At 43.6% G+C, this 18103-nt stretch overlaps 2 protein-coding genes across 2 annotated transcripts; both read left to right on the forward strand.

The window, feature by feature from the left end:
• Positions 1-4408: 4408 nt before the first annotated feature.
• LOC147662575 (protein NYNRIN-like) lies at positions 4409-6811 on the forward strand. The gene has a single exon (XM_086951072.1). The coding sequence runs from the start codon at positions 4409-4411 to the stop codon at positions 6809-6811; it is 2403 nt and encodes an 800-aa protein (XP_086807198.1).
• Positions 6812-7076: 265 nt separating this feature from the next.
• Positions 7077-9526, forward strand: LOC147662576 (uncharacterized). Its single transcript, XM_086951071.1, has one exon. It carries the CDS (start codon positions 7077-7079, stop codon positions 8745-8747), a length of 1671 nt encoding a protein of 556 aa, XP_086807197.1. The 3' UTR covers positions 8748-9526.
• Positions 9527-18103: the final 8577 nt, after the last annotated feature.

The following is an 18103-nucleotide window of genomic DNA, read 5'->3' on the forward strand; positions in this document are numbered from 1 at the left end:
GATGACAGATGTGATTTAGTGAATCATCTTTATATTTGTGTTTTACATGCCATGTATACATATTTCCAGAGTGACTGGTCCTGACTAGTACGTGGGACCGTCCCGGGATCGTTAATCATCCTTGGCAGTTGCTGATTTGTCATATCCATTCCCACCTACGCTTATTTCCAGCACAAAAGTATATAAGGCTGTCTATGACTTTGTAAGTTGTCCACTTCCCTCATAGCCACATGGAGCTGTGAGGTGGTGTACCCGCTCGAGCGCAATAAATCTTTTTATGTTTCAGTTACCTCCGACTGCTGGTCTTCCTTTGTAAGCATACCTGGCCGAGGTAGAAGAAATCCACTTCGTCAGCTGGCGACTCTGGTGGGACCTCTCCGTGGGACATCCAACGGCTACCTGAGTCCGTGGTTGAGAGGTGCGACTGAGGACCGAATGATCGTAGGGGCCCCTGCACGAAGGAGACAGCGTTTCTCCGCAGCAGCTGCCATCTGAAGTCCCGACTGGCCTCTTGACAACAGGATTCCCCGGCAGAGGTCCACGAGCTGCTCCCTTTTGAAACAGACGTGTTGTCCGAAGACCAACAGTCGGACGATTTAAGGACGAGTCAAGGACACACCACAGATTGGTGAGATTGTTCTGTTGCATGTTTTGATAAAAAGAAGTTTTGTAACCAAGTTTTGAATAAGTTGTGGTTAAAAGGGTAAAAGGATAGTTATAACTAAAAATAATAGGAACAATGAAGAAATGCATTTCTAAAACGTTCTGTTGTGTAAGTTCAGGTTATCGGTTGGACGAAAGCGTCCCCAACCCTGTTGAAGACAGTCCTGGTTGGATATTGATGATAAAAAAAGGAGTAGCTGTGAACCTATACAATAGAATATGGCATGAGTATACAAAAAAAGATAAGGAATTACAGTTTCCTATTGATGGTACCTTTGATTTAGCTAAATTACAGTATTTACAGCAATGTATGATGGAACGGAAAGTCCGACCGGCTATGTTTGAGACATTTAAAACGTGGGAGAAATCTGCTAGAACTAGGGCCATGAAGCAAAAACAAGACAGGGAAAGAGAGGAAAATAAAACAACTACGGACAAGGTAGCAGAATATAATAATATGAAGATAAACGAGAACATCGAACAGCATGATAGAGAATTTCGAATGAAAACAGAGAAGTGTTTTGTCGCAGTAGACAAAAGAAATTGCCCGCCTGACGATGAGGTATTGGAGGGCTTGTTAGACAAGCCTCCCCCATATAATATTCAAAATCCTGTTCCCCCAGGTCCCGGTATTGGGGGCCAACTATTTAACATTGTTGTCCCACCACAAACACAGCATGTGCTCCCTCCTGCTGTGCCGGTCCAACAAGCATCCGCCCCTGTTGTACTGGCTCAGGCCCAACAAACAGCCTCTCCTACCAAGAGTCCACAGGGCGCACATGGATCTGTAGGAAACATCCCAGCAGCATCATCCGCCCCAACGCTTTCCAGCATGACACTTCCAGTATCACTGACGCCACTTGTTTCACAAAGTGATTCCCCCACAGTAAATACACAAAGAACAAATAAATGGCCGAATTCTCTGTGGTTTAGATCACCAATGGCAAATAGACGAACACCAGACACGTACGTTAGACACACCCGATTAGGATCTAATGAAAAAGAAACTATAAAAAAGATGGCACAAAAATGGATGGATCTTGGGGACATAACAAAGAGAGGAGCCTGGGAAACGTTTGAGGGAATGACGGAACTAAGAGCTAGAAATCTTGTTATTAATAGCATGGCGACTAGATTGCTTGAATACTGTGAACTCTTGCTAGAGAATACCACTGCCTCTTTCAGAGTACCATCATGGTTACACAAATTATGGAGGGAGAGCGAGCAATCCCTATTAACAGACAGAGAATGTGAGGATGCGTTTAATACTTGTTATCACTACCACAAAGAGCTAGATATTATTATGCATAATGCCACCGGTCAAAATATCTCCCAACATTTTGGTCTGGAAGACGAGCATAATGCTCCAGCTTTCCCTATGAGAGAACTACACCCAATTCCTGATCCAAGGGGTGCACCTCATCCCGCCATCCCACAATTTGTGCACACTCCCTGGACTAGGGCAGATTTATTGGCCCTGAAAAAAGAGTTACCTGACCCTAGAAGTAATCCAAAAATATTTTATGAACATCTTGAGTCTGCTCTTAATTTAACCCCTATGATACTAAAAGACATTGACTTTTTGTTTGATTTTCTGGTACCACAAGAGCTATGGCGTCCAGTCAGGGATAATGATTCTGCAAATATCGATTGGGGAAGGATAGAAGCTGCGGATGCTGGTAGGCAAGCGGGACAGGATGTGCCAGATAGACTAAAAACTTTACCTAGACACATTATAGCACGCATGCAGGAAATTTTGCCCAGACAAAAAGTGGACTGGGATAAAATGACCGCTTGTAAACAGAAAGAGGGAGAGGAAGTGACTGATTTTTTCACCCAAATAGAAGAGGTTTTTAAAGGTTATAGTGGACAGGACATTCAGACAGTACAAGGAAAGCGCATTTTTGCTAACCAATTCGTTAATAACATTTTACCTGATTTATCAGATAGCATAAAGACATACGAAAGTACCTGGACTGCTAAGGACCCAGCTGAGTTATTGACAATGGCGTGCTATTATGAGAATAAGAGAAACTCAGAGAAGGGAAAGAAGGATAAGCAAATGAAGGAATTAAAAACAAAGGCATTGATGCAGCAAGCTTTTCCTGACAGAGGAAGGTCAAGAGGACGTACAAATTTTCAGAGGGGAGGTGGACGTAGTCGTGGGGTTGGCCGAGCTGTTTCAGCTCCGGCGCAACAGAGAGCAGGGTTAGGATACAATCAATGTGCTAACTGCTATCAGGAGGGACACTGGAAAAACGAGTGCCCTTTGTTACAGGGCCAGGGTCAAAGTATGAGAAATAATGCAAACACTTACAGAGGAAATTCAACTCCCCGTGTAGACAGGGGGAGAGGTAGAGGACAGCAAAGAAATTACAGTGACACTGAGCAGACAAACTATTTTGACAATAATAGGAGCAATGCGTATTTCACTCAAGATTATACACAATATGATGACAACGAGGACTGGACACAATAGGGATGCCCAGGAGAGGACAGGGAGCGAGTGCAGATACCAGTGGATTCTTCAGGCCCATATGTAAAAATGGTAGTTGAAGGTGAAGAGAGAAAGTTTCTCCTAGATACTGGTGCCACTAATACATCGATTTCCCACCGCTTGCTCCCCCATGTTCCTCTCTCGGGAAGGTTAGATAAGTCGGTGGGATTTTCAAATGCTGTTGTCACAAGCCCCATTTCGCGACCATTGGATTTCACAATTGGTCCTATAACAGGGAGTATGCCATTTGTACTAACAGAGAAATGTTCACTAAATTTGCTTGGTTTAAAGGCTTTGAAAATGATGCATGCTACTATTTACTGTACACCAGATGGTGTCTATCTGACTTGTAAGAAACAAGACGTGTCCAGACAATACATGGTTTCAGACAAACATGACATACCACCTGAACTACAGGATATTGATCCGAAATTATGGGCACATGGACCAAATGATGTAGGCAAAATGGATATTGAGCCAGTACATATTACAGTAAAGCCAAATGTCAGGTTACCTCGCATTCCCCAATACAAAATATCGAAAGAAGGTGAGGAGGGTATTAGATTAGTTATATCAGACTTATTGCAACGTAAAATAATACAAGAAGTTACAAGCAGTCCATGTAACAGTCCCATTTTACCTGTGGTTAAACGTGATGATGGAACGGGACAGGTCAAATATAGGATGATTGTTGACTTGAGAGCCATAAACAAAATAGTGGAACCACAATACCCAGTTGTACCTGACATTACAGCAATGTTTTCATCTGTACCACCTTCAGCCCAGTGGTTTACTGTCATAGACCTGAAGAACGCTTTCTTCAGTATCCCCATACACCCAGACAGTCAGTATTTGTTCAGTTTCAGTTTCCAAGGGCGATCATATAAATTCTGTCGTGTTCCCCAGGGGTATACTGAAAGCCCTAGCATCTATAGCCAGGCATTAAAGAGACAATTAGATGACTGTGCTTTGCCACCAGGTACAGTATTACTGCAATATGTAGACGACTTACTGATCACAGCTGAGACAGAGGACATTTGTAAGCAGGCTACGTATGATGTTCTAACATTTCTTGCTCTGCATGGACACAAGGTTTCGCCAGCTAAGTTACAATACTGTCGACAGGAGGTAACTTACTTAGGTCATCTCCTGTCGAAAGGTGGGAGGAGATTATCATCTGAAAGAATACAAACAGTGCAGAACATTCCCAGACCTAGAACTCAAAAGGATGTGCGTGCATTTCTTGGAATGGTCTCCTTTTGTAGACAATGGGTACCAAATTTCTCTTACCTGGCCAAACCATTACTGTCCTTAACTCACAAAGATGTGGAAGATCCTGTTCCTTGGGATAAAGAACATCAAGATAGCTTTGTGGCTTTGAAAACTGCTTTATGCAATGCACCTGCTTTGGGCACACCAGATTACACTAAGAATTTTGCACTGTTCGTACATGAGAGAGAAGGATGCGCAATGGCTGTACTAACCCAGAAAAATGGAGAGAAGAATAGACCATGTGCCTATTTTTCCTCAACATTGGATCCGGTAGCAAGGGGCCTACCGAACTGCCTCAAAAATATTGCTGCAGCGGCTGCTGCAGTAAGACAGGCAGACTCTATTGTACTTGGACATCCAGTTATGGTTTACGTACCTCATTCAGTAGACATACTGCTGAATAAAACCAAAACTCAGCACTTAACTAATGCTAGGCTGACTCAGTATGAGCTAATACTGATGGCCACTAATGTGACCTTGCAGAGGTGTAACACCATAAACCCAGCTACTCTGATGCCTCTCCCTTCGGAGCAGGATGAAGTACAACATGATTGCGTGATTGTCACTGAAACTGAAACGAAAGGTCGAGTTGATCTGGCGGACACACCTATGCAAGAGGTCGATGGAACACTATTTGTGGATGGCTCTTGTCTAAAGAGACCGGATGGAACTACCTCTGCAGCCTATGCAATCACAACCAATAAAACAGTTGTAGAAACATGTAAAATAGAACAGATGTCTGCTCAGGCAGCCGAGTTGATTGCCCTAACTAGAGCATGTGAGCTTTCAGAAAACTTAGCTGTAAACATTTACACCGATAGTCAGTATGCATGGGGGGTGGCACATAACTTCGGCCGATTATGGGCCGAAAGGGGGTACATCACATCTGGAGGTGCGAAAATACAGCACGGCACCTTGATCACAAGACTACTAAATGCCCTTGCATTACCAACTAAGTTGGCCATCATGAAGTGTAGCGCACACAAGAAAATCACAGACCATGTAGGTCAGGGAAACGCCTTTGCCGATGAAACAGCAAAACACACTGCGTTGAATGAGTACACTTTAACATATGTAGTGTCAAAGACTGATGAGGAAGAGACAAACATTGATCCCTACAAAGAGATAAAGGACATTCAAGAATTTGCAAGTGAAGAGGAGAGGAAGCAGTGGGTTAAGGAAGGATATTACTTTGACACACACTTTGGGGCTTGGATGCACAAACTGGGACAATTGAAAAAGTGGGTCCTGCCCGACAGTTTTCTCCTACCCATGCTTCACATGGTTCACGGTCCCGCACACTTGGGGGCTGATGGAATGACAAATACCATTGAAAAGATATGGGTCAACAAAAACATTAGGAAGACAGCTGTAAAACTATCCAAGAACTGTATGACCTGTGCTCTCCACAATGTGGGAAAGGGAATACAAGTACCACCTGGCCATTTCAGATTGCCAGAATACCCCTTTGAATGCCTACAGATGGATTACATAGAAATGCCCCCTGCCAATGGCAAAAGATATGTTTTGGTCGTTATATGTAGTTTCAGTAACTGGGTGGAGGCATTCGCTTTAAAAGATAACACCGCATTGAGCACAGCTAAAATGTTGTTGAGAGAGTACTTCACCCGCTATGGCTTGGCCAGGAGTCTCTGGAGTGACAACGGGGTACATTTTTCGAATAAAATAATGAACCTAGTCTGCCAAGGGTTGGGGATAAAGCAAAGTTTTCATTCAGTTTATCACCCAAAAGCAGCAGGGCTTGTGGAACGCTGTAACGCTACATTGAAAAATAAACTGCAAAAAATATGTGCATCAAGCACTCTCAGCTGGGTAGATGCATTGCCCTTAGCCTTGTTCTCCATGAGGACAACCGTTACATCCAAAAACAGACTCTCTCCATATGAAGTGGTCATGGGGAAACCAGCAAATGTCTATGGGTTTGCCTCTCCACCAAAGTTGCAAGAATTAACGCATTCTGCTTTGTTGGATTATTGTAAAGAACTAACTTCTGCCCTGTCTACCATTCGCCAACAGGTCAGAGACACATGGTCCCCGCCTCTGGAAGGAGAAGTACACAACATCAGACCCGGGGACTGGGTCCTGACCAAGAACTTTGTGAGGAAGAACAGCCTGCAGCCCAGGTGGAAAGGGCCAGCGCAGGTTCTGTTAGTCACACAGACGGCGGTTCGATGTGACGGACATAAAAGTTGGATTCATCTTTCAAACGTGAAGAGAGCACCACCGTTCTGGCCAGCACTGCCCCCGGAAGAGGACCGTTCTGACCGAAGGACTGGTGACTGCATTCCTGCACGCATTGATGATCAACAAGCTGCATCAGGATACAATCTACGCCCAAGGAAGATGAAGAGTGCTTAGGACGGAGCAAGCACCAACTGCCACGCACTGAATAGTGCCAACTTTAAAGGACTAACTTGTGCAGTGAGGTTAGTAAAATAAGGACACTGCCGACTCTGAGCTGAAAAGAGAATAAAGAAATACCTCCGAAGCCCAGCGACCCATAGGAGGAGAGGGTGTGAGGTCTAATTTGCCAATTGCAAGGTCTGAAACAGTGAGGCCTATAACGAACACTGTTGAACTGCCGCACTTGTGAGATTATATAAATCAAAAATTCTGAGAGCGAATGGTACTTCCGTTTGGAAGAACAACTAGACATCTTCCTTTACTAGAAATGGAGGATACATATTCCACTCTTAATGTGAACAAAAAGGGGCGCTGGTACTCCAAACTATGCATATTTTGTATGTTATTTTGCATAATGTCTTTGGTCATTGGATTATTATATCTCCTAGAGCTCTACCATCCAATTGCAAAAACAGCCCCGCTCCCATCAGAGCTTCCCTCTGACTTTGTCCCCTCAGTTACAGTACCACCAGAGGATATGGATCACAGAGAGGAGATGCGTCATAATTCTTTCCTTACCTTACTTCATCAGACCCATCAAGTAATTGATAAAAATAATTGTTGGATCTGTATGCAATTCCCAGCCTATGTAGACGAAGGTATACCCCTTCTCCAAGTACCCCTGCCATTTGAAGCATCCTGTTATGCATTGCACATTGCAATACTGAAAGTTAAGCTAATAAGGGTCTTCAGCAACTTAGTAACTTCCCGTTCTACCACTAGAACACCAACTGCCTCCTTGTACACCCATTATGACAAAGACATTCTCCAGTCAGGGAATTGCTCTGAAGTTATTTTACAAAATGCAACGTTCCCATTTTCTAACATATTCACCCCACTGTTTTTGGTAAAAAATGATAGCACACCACCGCTCCATAGGGACACCAGAGAAATACCCTTTTTGAAAATGAGACAGCGTAGTGTGCTTGGGAGTATATGTATTAGGAGCAACGGTACCGCCAACATGGGGAATAGTACCAATTGCAATATGACATTTGAAGTGTCTTCCCAGGAAATAACTGTTCCACTCTATATCGGTGACTCAGTTTATTTCATTTGTGGCTCCAGGGCCTATATATGGCTACCAGTGAATTGGGGTGGCTGTTGTCACCTAGGTCTTGTAACACCAGCAATGTCTGTAAAAAGTACTGCAGAAGTGAATAGAGCATCCAGAACTCTGAGGGGTAGGAGGAGTGTTGATCAAGGAGATACAGCGGCTGAGATAGCTGGTGATGTACTAAAGGCCTTTGTTCCTTGGTATGGCCCTGCCATAAATTCCAGAAACATACGCAGGTTGTCCCGTCTATTAGAAGCTACTATAGAAGAGACAGCAGGCATAATTGAGAACATCACAGTTGAGCTTAAGGCTCTCAGATTAGTTTCTCTTCAAAACAGGATTGTGCTAGACATGATGTTAGCAGAACGGGGTAGAGTCTGTAGAGTGATCGGGTCCTCTTGCTGCACGTATATTCCTGACTCATCAACATCGGTTAGGCAGGCTGTCAAAAGACTATATGATATAGGTGCCCAGGCTCATAGCGATGTTGGCCCCTGGGATCCTGTAGGTTCCTTTTGGAACGCCTTATCTGCCTGGGGCTGGAAGATAGGGATGTTTCTGGTGGCTATCTTCCTTGTGGTAATAGGGTGCTGTGTTCTAATCAATTGTCTGCCCATGTGTTGCCAGTGTATGGGGCGATTGTTAAAACCACCCCCAATGCCCCCAATAACTGTGACTAATGCTCTTATAATGAGGGATGTTGTAACCCAGCAAATGATGGATATTGATATCTCGGATAATAACCCTCCTGACGATAATTTGGTTGATTACGTCAATGAGCGCAGTGAGGCCCACTATAGTAACACCCGCCATACCTATGAGCATGTACCATAAGACCGCTACAAAATGTTGGACTTTGCGTCCAAAGGGCCGATTGTGGAAATACAGTTTTTAGTAATGGACGAAAGCTCCTCCATTTTGTGTTTCCCAGACACCATTTTGTATTAATCTCTTTAGCTTGCCACCTCAGCACATATGGTGTGGCCGCTTCATCTGCACAAAGAAATGTTAATACACCAGTCGACCCCAGAGCATATGTTTGCACTTCACTTTATGACGCACAAGTAGAGCAGGGTGTATTGTTTAAAGGTCAATGACTCATTTGCTTAACTTTCCTATCTAAGTAATGCCAATGTATTACAGTTAACTAAATACTGCCAATGGAGACAAATTACTGTTGACACAAGGAGATGTAACCTTTTGTTCTATATCCGATTGAGTAATCAAGTGAGCGCCTGACTCTGTAACCACAGGCCTGTCTATGTTTATACTTGGCACAAGTGATGCATAGTTCTGCTTTATTTCCATGGGCCACACAATTACTGATGACAGATGTGATTTAGTGAATCATCTTTATATTTGTGTTTTACATGCCATGTATACATATTTCCAGAGTGACTGGTCCTGACTAGTACGTGGGACCGTCCCGGGATCGTTAATCATCCTTGGCAGTTGCTGATTTGTCATATCCATTCCCACCTACGCTTATTTCCAGCACAAAAGTATATAAGGCTGTCTATGACTTTGTAAGTTGTCCACTTCCCTCATAGCCACATGGAGCTGTGAGGTGGTGTACCCGCTCGAGCGCAATAAATCTTTTTATGTTTCAGTTACCTCCGACTGCTGGTCTTCCTTTGTAAGCATACCTGGCCGAGGTAGAAGAAATCCACTTCGTCACAGGGTTATATGCGGGCATAACTCAATCACTGTATTTCCTTCAATAACTGTACAGTTACAATGTATTTGTGTAGAAAAATGTATAGACCAAGAAGGTGGTTTATAGTATCTCACAATGTGTTCGGTGTAAATATATGTACTAAAAAGAAAAATGAAATACGAGGCGGTTTGTGTATATCACATGCTGTGGTATTACACATTGTACAATGTTACAAAATGGCGCCCAGGTTATCAACCCGAAAACAGTGCATGTAGCATGTTAGTCCTCTCATTATGTCTAATATTTTCGAGCTTTGGCGCGAAAACGCGCATTTGTGGTGATCTTAAAAGTGTGCTAACGCCGACTGTCATTTGTCAGTGAGCAAGGGCACTGACGTGCCCGAAACACGTCTCATGGCAGTTTTTTACCCACATGTTGTGAAATAAAATATCAGCAGTTGAATAACCTACTTCACCTTGGAGTGCTAATTGAGTGGTCTGCGTACCCTTCTGTGCAGGAAGCACTTTGTTGACGGGTTGGATTGGCATATATATATATATATATATATATATATTCACTGAAAAAACCATTGGTTATAGACCATATATAGTTAGGGATTAGCCTTTTCAAAACCTTATTTTACTCACACAAAACCATTGAAATTTCATATATAGTTAGTTCCACTAACTATATATCGCGCACCCGCAATCCACTGCTGATGATGTCACATATTACATCATTCATGACATGGTTAGTGACATCACTGATGACATCACTGATGACATCTCAAATGACATCACTGATGACATCACTGATTACAACATCCAGTGACTGTATGTTTCTGTAAAGTTAAAATATGTCTTACATATTGAAGAATGAGTGGATGTATAAGTGTCTGGATGAAGGATTTAGTAGGTGCATGACTGACTGTATGAGTGAGTGATTAAATGTGTCTCACTGAGTGCATGGGTTAGTGACTAAACTGTTTTAATTTGTGCATCATTATATCTGTTGTTCTACAAACTGCTGCATATGTTGATCAGTAGCTATATGAGTAACTGTATGGGTTATTCATTGGTTGTCCAAGTATTTGTATGAGAAACTGAGTGTGTGTGTATGGGTGGCTGGGAGGTGTGTGACTCTGTACATAGATGTGTGAGTAGTTGATTCACTATATGTATGGGTTCAAAAGTGCATGTGGAAACAGCTGTATGGGCGGTTGACTGTGCATGAGTGTATTAGTGAGTGAATGGATATCTCAGTGCTACATGTCAAAGTAAGTACATAGGTAAAACACAGTACATGTGAGAGTTGACATATATAAATAACTGTGCATAAGAGCCAGTGAATGTGTGAGTGGCTGTATGGATCATTGTGAACATGTATCAGGGATTGTATAAGAGAATAAAGTAAATATGTGTTAGTATATGTTTGAATAAGTAAGGTGTGTATAACTGTATAGTTGAGAAAATGGAGGTGTGATTGATTTTTTGCATAACTGACTAGGTGTGTGAGTAACTCCATGGATGCGTGACAGTCTGTGACTGTCTGTTTACACTGATTGTATCTAAGGTTATATTAGAGTCTGAAGAGGTTCATGGTATTATCACATGAATGATATCATCAGTGATGTGATCAGTCATGTCAAATGAGATGTTATCAGTGATTTTATCAGTGATGTCATTTGAGATGTCATCAGTGATGTCATTTGAGATGTCATCAGTGATGTCATTTGAGATGTGATCAGTGATGTCATCGGTGATGTCACTAACCATGTCCTGAATGATGTAATATGTGACATCATCAGCAGTGGATTGCGGGTGCGCGATATATAGTTAGTGGAACTAACTATATATGAAACTAGCGGCCCGTCCCGACGTTGTCCGGGTAAAAAAAGGCTAGGCAGCAATGGTTTTAGTATCATTGTACATTCGTCCCACATGATAAGAGACACATTTTGAAGCAGTGTCCCCAAAAGGTCAATTTTTCCGAATAGAGTATATTGAATCCCTTTCAAGGGAAACTGTTAGAGGCAGTTCAAAGGTAGAACGTGCTGTTTTCCCAGCTGTTATCAAAGTGGCAGCTATTCCAGATGAAGCAACAGCTAGAGCCAAATTCCCAGAAGATCGAACTTTGGCAAGTATGAGGTTGATTAGGTAAGTCTTTTCTGTGCCACCGGGGGCGTCTATGAACAATAGTTTGCCCTGCTTCTTTTCAACACTATCAAGTATGGTGTTGTGGACAAGTTGTTGATCAGGAACTAAGTTAGGCAAGTGTTGAGCAAGGTAGTTATTTAGCTCTGGAATATTGTGTGCGGTAGCGATATTGTGGTATCCAGTTAGGTTAGTTCGGACCGCTGGCGGCAGGCTGAAATCTTGTAAGGACTTCTAGCTTTATAGATACAGTGAGTCTTCAATTTCTATAAGTCCTTGGTTTATGATTTCATTGTTGATAGCTGCCCGTGCCGACGTTGTCCGGGTATGAATTGCTGCCGGCCAGTAGTATATTGTTTTGTAGGATTTCGTTTTGATAGCATTTCTTATCTGTGACAGGCCTGTGAAACGCTCCGATTCACAGTGCACTGCTGATGCACTTAAGAGTGCGCGTTCAGTAGTGTGTGAACTCGAGTTTCCCTACTTTATATTTCTTTGCAATATTATATAGCGCAAACTCGACAACATGGCATGAGCACAATTTACATTACAGAAGAACACATTCATTTGTGGTAGGCACGGGGAGACAAAGTGATTTGCCTGGAATCACAGGATGTTGAGCTGATGCCGAGATTCGAACTTAGCTCCCCAGCTCTAAAGTTCGCAATTCTAGAACTTGTGGCGGGAGGTGTGTCTAAAAGTGTATGTTGGTACTGGCCATCAATGAGAGAGACCTGTGCATTTTTTAAATGGGTGGTGAAAAAATATGAGTATGTTGCTGGAGATGTGGGCCGCCGTGCCACCAATGTACTTACCGGGGGAGGGTAAACACCGATTATTCCGCAACTTTCTTTCCGCATACCATCACTCCGCATACTTTCATTACGAAAGTACCATGACTCCGCAATGCCATTATAACGCATGGCATTACATTTTGTATGCTTTGACTATGCATACATTTACAAAGAAATTCGTTGTAAATGCATGAATGGTAAAAGCATGTTTTTTTTAATGTTTGGATAAGGTAAGTATGGGTATAGGGGTATATGTTTTGGGGTACTGAGGTATATGTTTTGGGGTTTTGGGGTATTTTAAGGGTTCAGATATAGTTTTGGGTTATGGGGTACAGGGGTAGTTTTAGGGTTTAGGGATAGGTATGGGTTTTGGGGTACAGAGGTATTTTTAGGGTTCAGGGCTAGGTTTGGATTTTGGGGTATAGGGGTATTTTTAGGGTTCAGGGGTAGGTTTGGGTTTTGGGGTACAGGGGTATTTTAAGGATTCAGGGATAGGTTTGGGGTTTGGGGTACAGGGGTATTTTTAGGGTTCAGGGCTAGGTTTGCGTTTTGGGGTACAGGGGTATTTTAAGGGCTCAGATATAGTTTTGGGGTATAGGGGTATTTTTAGGGTTCAGGGATAGGTTTGGGTTTTGGGGTACAGAGGTAATTTAGGGTTCAGGGGTAGGTTTGAGTTTTGGGGTACAGGGGTATTTTTGGGGTTCAGGGCTAGGTTTGGGTTTGGGGTACAGGGGAATTTTTAGGGTTCAGGGGTAGGTTGGGTTTTGGGGTAGAGGGGTATTTTTAGGGTTCAGGGCTAGGTTTGGGTTTTGGGGTACAGAGGTATTTTAGGGTTCGGGGGTAGGTTTGGGTTTTGGGGTACAGGGGTATTTTTGGGGTTCAGGGCTAGGTTTGGGTTTTGGGGTACAGGGGTATTTTTAGTGTTCAGGGGTAGGTTTGGGTTTGGGGGTACAGGGGTATTTTAAGGGTTCAGGGCTAGGTTTGTGTTTTGGGGTACAGGGGTATTTTAGGGTTCAGGGGTATGTTTGGGTTTTGGGGTACAGTGGTATTTTTAGGGTTCCGGGCTAGGTTTGGGTTTTGGGGTACAGGGGTATTTTAAGGGTTCAGATATAGTTTTGGGTTTGGGCTATAGAGGTATTTTTAGGGTTATGGGGTAGGTTTGGGTTTTGGGGTACAGGGGTATTTTAAGGGTTCAGGGTTAGGTTTGGGTTTTGGGGTACAGGGGTATTTTTAGGGTTCAGGGCTAGGTTTGGGTTTTGGGGTACAGAGGTATATTAGGGTTCAGGGGTAGGTTTGGGTTTTGGGGTACAGGGGTATTTTTGGGGTTCAGGGCTAGGTTTGGGTTTTGGGGTACAGGGGTATTTTTAGGGTTATGGGGTAGGTTTGGGTTTTGGGGTACAGGGGTATTTTAAGGGTTCAGGGCTAGGTGTGTGTTTTGGGGTACAGGGGTATTTTAGGGTTCAGGGGTAGGTTTGGGTTTTGGGGTACAGTGGTATTTTTACGGTTCAGGGCTAGGTTTGGGTTTTGGGGTACAGGGGTATTTTTAGGGTTATGGGGTAGGTTTGGGTTTTGGGGTACAGGGGTATTTTAAGGGTTCAGGGCTAGGTTTGTGTTTTGGGGTACAGGGGTATTTTAGGGTTCAGGGGTAGCTTTGGGTTTTGGGGTACTGTGGTATTTTTAGGGTTCAGGGCTAGGTTTGGGTTTTGGGGTACAGTGGTAGTTTTAGGGTTCAGGGCTAGGTTTGGGTTTTGGGGTACAGGGGTTTTTTAAGGGTTCAGATATAGTTTTGGGTTTTGGAGTATAGGGGCATTTTTAGGGTTCAGGGGTAGGTTTGGGTTTTGGGGTACAGGGGTGTTTTAAGGGTTCAGGGCTAGGTTTGGGTTTTGGGGTACAGGGGTATTTTTAGGGTTTAGGGCTAGGTTTGGGTTTTGGGGTACAGAGGTATTTTAGGGTTCAGGGGTAGGTTTGGGTTTTGGGGTACAGGGGTATTTTTGGGGTTCAGGGCTAGGTTTGGGTTTTGGGGTACAGGGGTATTTTTAAGGTTCAGGGTTAGGTTTGGGTTTTGGGGTACATGGGTATTTTAAGGGTTCAGGGCTAGGTTTGTGTTTTGGGGTACAGGGGTATTTTAGGGTTCAGGGGTAGGTTTGGGTTTTGGGGTACATTGGTATTTCTAGGGTTCAGGGCTAGGTTTGGGTTTTGGGGTACAGGGATATTTTTAGGGTTCAGGGGTAGATTTGGGTTTTGAGGTACAGGGGTATTTATAGGGTTAAGATGGGTTAGTGTTTAAGGGTGTTGGGGTATTTTAAGGAGTAAGGGTGGGTTATGATCATGGGGTGCAGGGGTATTTAAAGGGAGCAGGGTGGGATTAGCACACAATATGAGACATGGCATGAAGGGTGGAACGTACCACACGCCCCCAGTGTTTGTCACGCCCCCAGCACACGCCCACAGCACACGCCCACAGCACAACGCAGACACGCCCACAAGGGACTACTTTGCTGGCACGGTTCTTTTACCTTTTAAAAGTATATGGTGGGCGTCTGTATAGCCTATGTCCTTCTGCTGCAACTGCCCTTTCCAACGCTGTATTGGGTGTTGTGATTGGTGCTGTGGTTCCTGAGATTACCCGCCTCAAAGGTTTGGGCTCTCTCTTTATATTATTAGTATGGATGGATTTCAATGGTTTTGTGTGAGTAAAATAAGGTTTTGAAAAGGCTAATCCCTAACTATATATGGTCTATAACCAATGGTTTTTTCAGTGAATTTTCAAGGTTTTGTAAATGCAAATTCCTAACTATATATGGCCTATAACCTATGGTTTTTTCAGTGAATTTCATTGGTTTTTTAATAGCAAATATCAAAAGCTGTAAAATGTCAAGTACGTGATAGGTAAAAACTTTTTCGTGTTTATGCACGCTGATGTGCTTTGAACGCTGCCCCCCTCCCCTCTTTTCTCTTAGTAGTACTCTCTCTTTGCAGATAGTGAAGAGTAGTTAACGCAGGCCTTTACCCCCGTTGTAATCCGTCCTGCCTGCTTGTCTCTCCATTTGATTGATTGTTATCCAAGCATTTACTGTTTTACAATTGATTCTCTTTGGTTCATTCTCTATTTACAAACAAGCACAAAGTCGCAATACTCTGTTTAGTCTTTGCAGATAGTGAAAAATCGTGAAAAATCGTGTAAAAAAATAAAATTAATCGAGCAAAATCAGTAGGCCACTAATTGGATCTCTTTTTGACCTCGCTAAAATAGAAATATTAGGAACAACCCTTCATGAGAAATACGAAAATAGTGAGATGAACTGAGCTCCACACCATGAGGGCTGCAAGACAGCTCGGCTCCGTCACCCACCCCGCCCAAAATAACGACAAACCCTATGCAAATATTAAAAATATAGACAACACACCAGCAAAGAAACAGGGTTAAACATTTTATTAAATAACTATTTACATAACTATTTTATACTTTTTATTGCCCGATCCGGCTAGCTCAATCGATCGAGCATGAAACTCATGCACTCTGATAGCAAGCGTTGCTACTGCTGCTATGCAGACCAAAACTGGTTTTCAGTTTGTACATTTTTCTAGATTTTTCCATCCAAGGTTGGTTGAGTTTGTAGAACGATGGCTTCAGATTTTCAACATACGGTGTGGTGGCGCGGACTGGGAGGGGGCGCTTCGCTCCTGCCCCCTCCCCAAGTAAGATTTTCATACGTGAAAGTACGTTAATGGTTTTGGTCCCTGAGTTGCTTCAATGTCACTGCCATTCTCAAATGGCATAAGTTCTGGATGTTGGGTGCCATAGTTCAGAGTTCTGAGCAGCGCTTGTAACACTGTCTGAAGCTTATTTCCACCTACTGCAGCTTCACTATTCTCAAAGTAAGTGAGTGTCGTTTGTGGACCTGACTGCATTTGAAAACAATGTGATATGGTACCTCCCTAAACCGCTTGACGGAGGCCCCCGAGGGGCGGTGTGATGGCACGGACTCGGAGAAGACGCTTGGCTCCGACCCCCTCCCCAAGTCTTATAGCACCGGTTTAGCCTGAGATCGCCCCCGACATAGGCGGCAGGCTCCCGGGGTCCGGCGGAACTTTTTGCCTTTTGATGACTCTCCTATTCTGGACCTTGTCCCACAATCCGTTTGACCTGAAGACACGCTGTAGTGGGGCGCCCCTTTACCGTTTTAGTTGCCATTCCGCCCGCTTTTGCTACACTGTGCCTCTTCTGCCATTCAGCTGTTTACCGCCCGCTCTTGCGACTACAGCGTCTCGCTCACCATGTAGTTGAGTTGCTCCCGCTCTTGCGATGCAACGATAGGCGACTGCCACAGGACTCTCAAAATGGCGGCCGGCTCTTCAGATTTGGGCGTGGTCCACTAAAATGGCCCTGGGACACCTTGGAACTCGGACGCTTCCCTGATAGGGCGTGGGTCCCATTCTCGAAAGCGTCCCCTCAGCCGTGAAGATTCTACAAAAGTCTTGGGGGCCCCCGACTCCCGCAGGCTTCTGGTGGGGAGCGGCTGCCATGTCTGCTCGTGGAATGGCCACGACGGAGCTACGAGATGGTAGTGCTCTCATGCTGACGCCAGCTTTAGTCTGAAACATCCAGAAACACTGTAGACTACCAATTCGATCAGTTCCGGTAGCGCCCCAACATGACCCGGTAGAGAAGAACTTGCCCTCCCCTCTTTGACTGATGGTTCTTGTTGCCTGTCCCCTCTGTTGTCATTTTACAGAACTTTTTGGACTGCTGAAAGGGGTTGTGTTCCGAACGCTGGTTGGTGGAGACATTTTGACTATATTCTTGACCTACGTTGTCGCATAATGCGTTATATGACACGCCGCGTTAGCGCACCCGGAAGTGATCCGGGGCGCGGCGCGCAGCGCGTAACGTAAGCATAACAGGTCATGTGACTTGTTAATAAAACTTTTTATTGGTTCATTTTACTTTTGTTATTTTAATAATGAAAAGCTTGGTCATATGACCTAAAAAATACGCTTTTTATTGATTTCGAACTTTCTTTTTTATAACATATATGTTATAATATTCCAGGGTAATGTACTTTCCCGGAAAATTTACAACTGTCCTGCAAGTAAAATATATTCCTTTTTCGAGAAAAAGGGCGTTTCTTCGTTCCATGACGGAGCCGTTGAGTAAAAGAGACTCGGCCTGCTGTCTTACTCGCCGATACGCCTGATTATCAGATTCTTATCGATCACTTTATGTTGCAGGAGTGGAAAACACAACTGCCCTTGACCATTTATCTTTACTGCGTTCCTACATATTATACCTTTTATCCGTCATGTAATTGGACTGCTTTATTTCACTTGCCTTTTACTGATTCGAAAACAGTGACTAAAAGTAAAAACTTTACCAATGTAAATACTACTACCATGTTTTGTTTTAAAAACCTTTATTGTGAAAATGTCAGTATACAAATACGGGCCTATAACCACGTGGGCCGGCCACGGAGCAAACTGAAATCGTATATGATGAGGAGACATTTACATTATAGAGGAACGTAACGAACGAGCCATTAGGTTGCAAGAACTAAGGTGTCTAACAGTTGCGGAATCGGTGGACGT

This window comes from Lissotriton vulgaris, unplaced genomic scaffold, assembly GCF_964263255.1.
Source record: "Lissotriton vulgaris unplaced genomic scaffold, aLisVul1.2 SCAFFOLD_3970, whole genome shotgun sequence".
Taxonomy (NCBI): Eukaryota; Metazoa; Chordata; class Amphibia; order Caudata; family Salamandridae; genus Lissotriton; species Lissotriton vulgaris.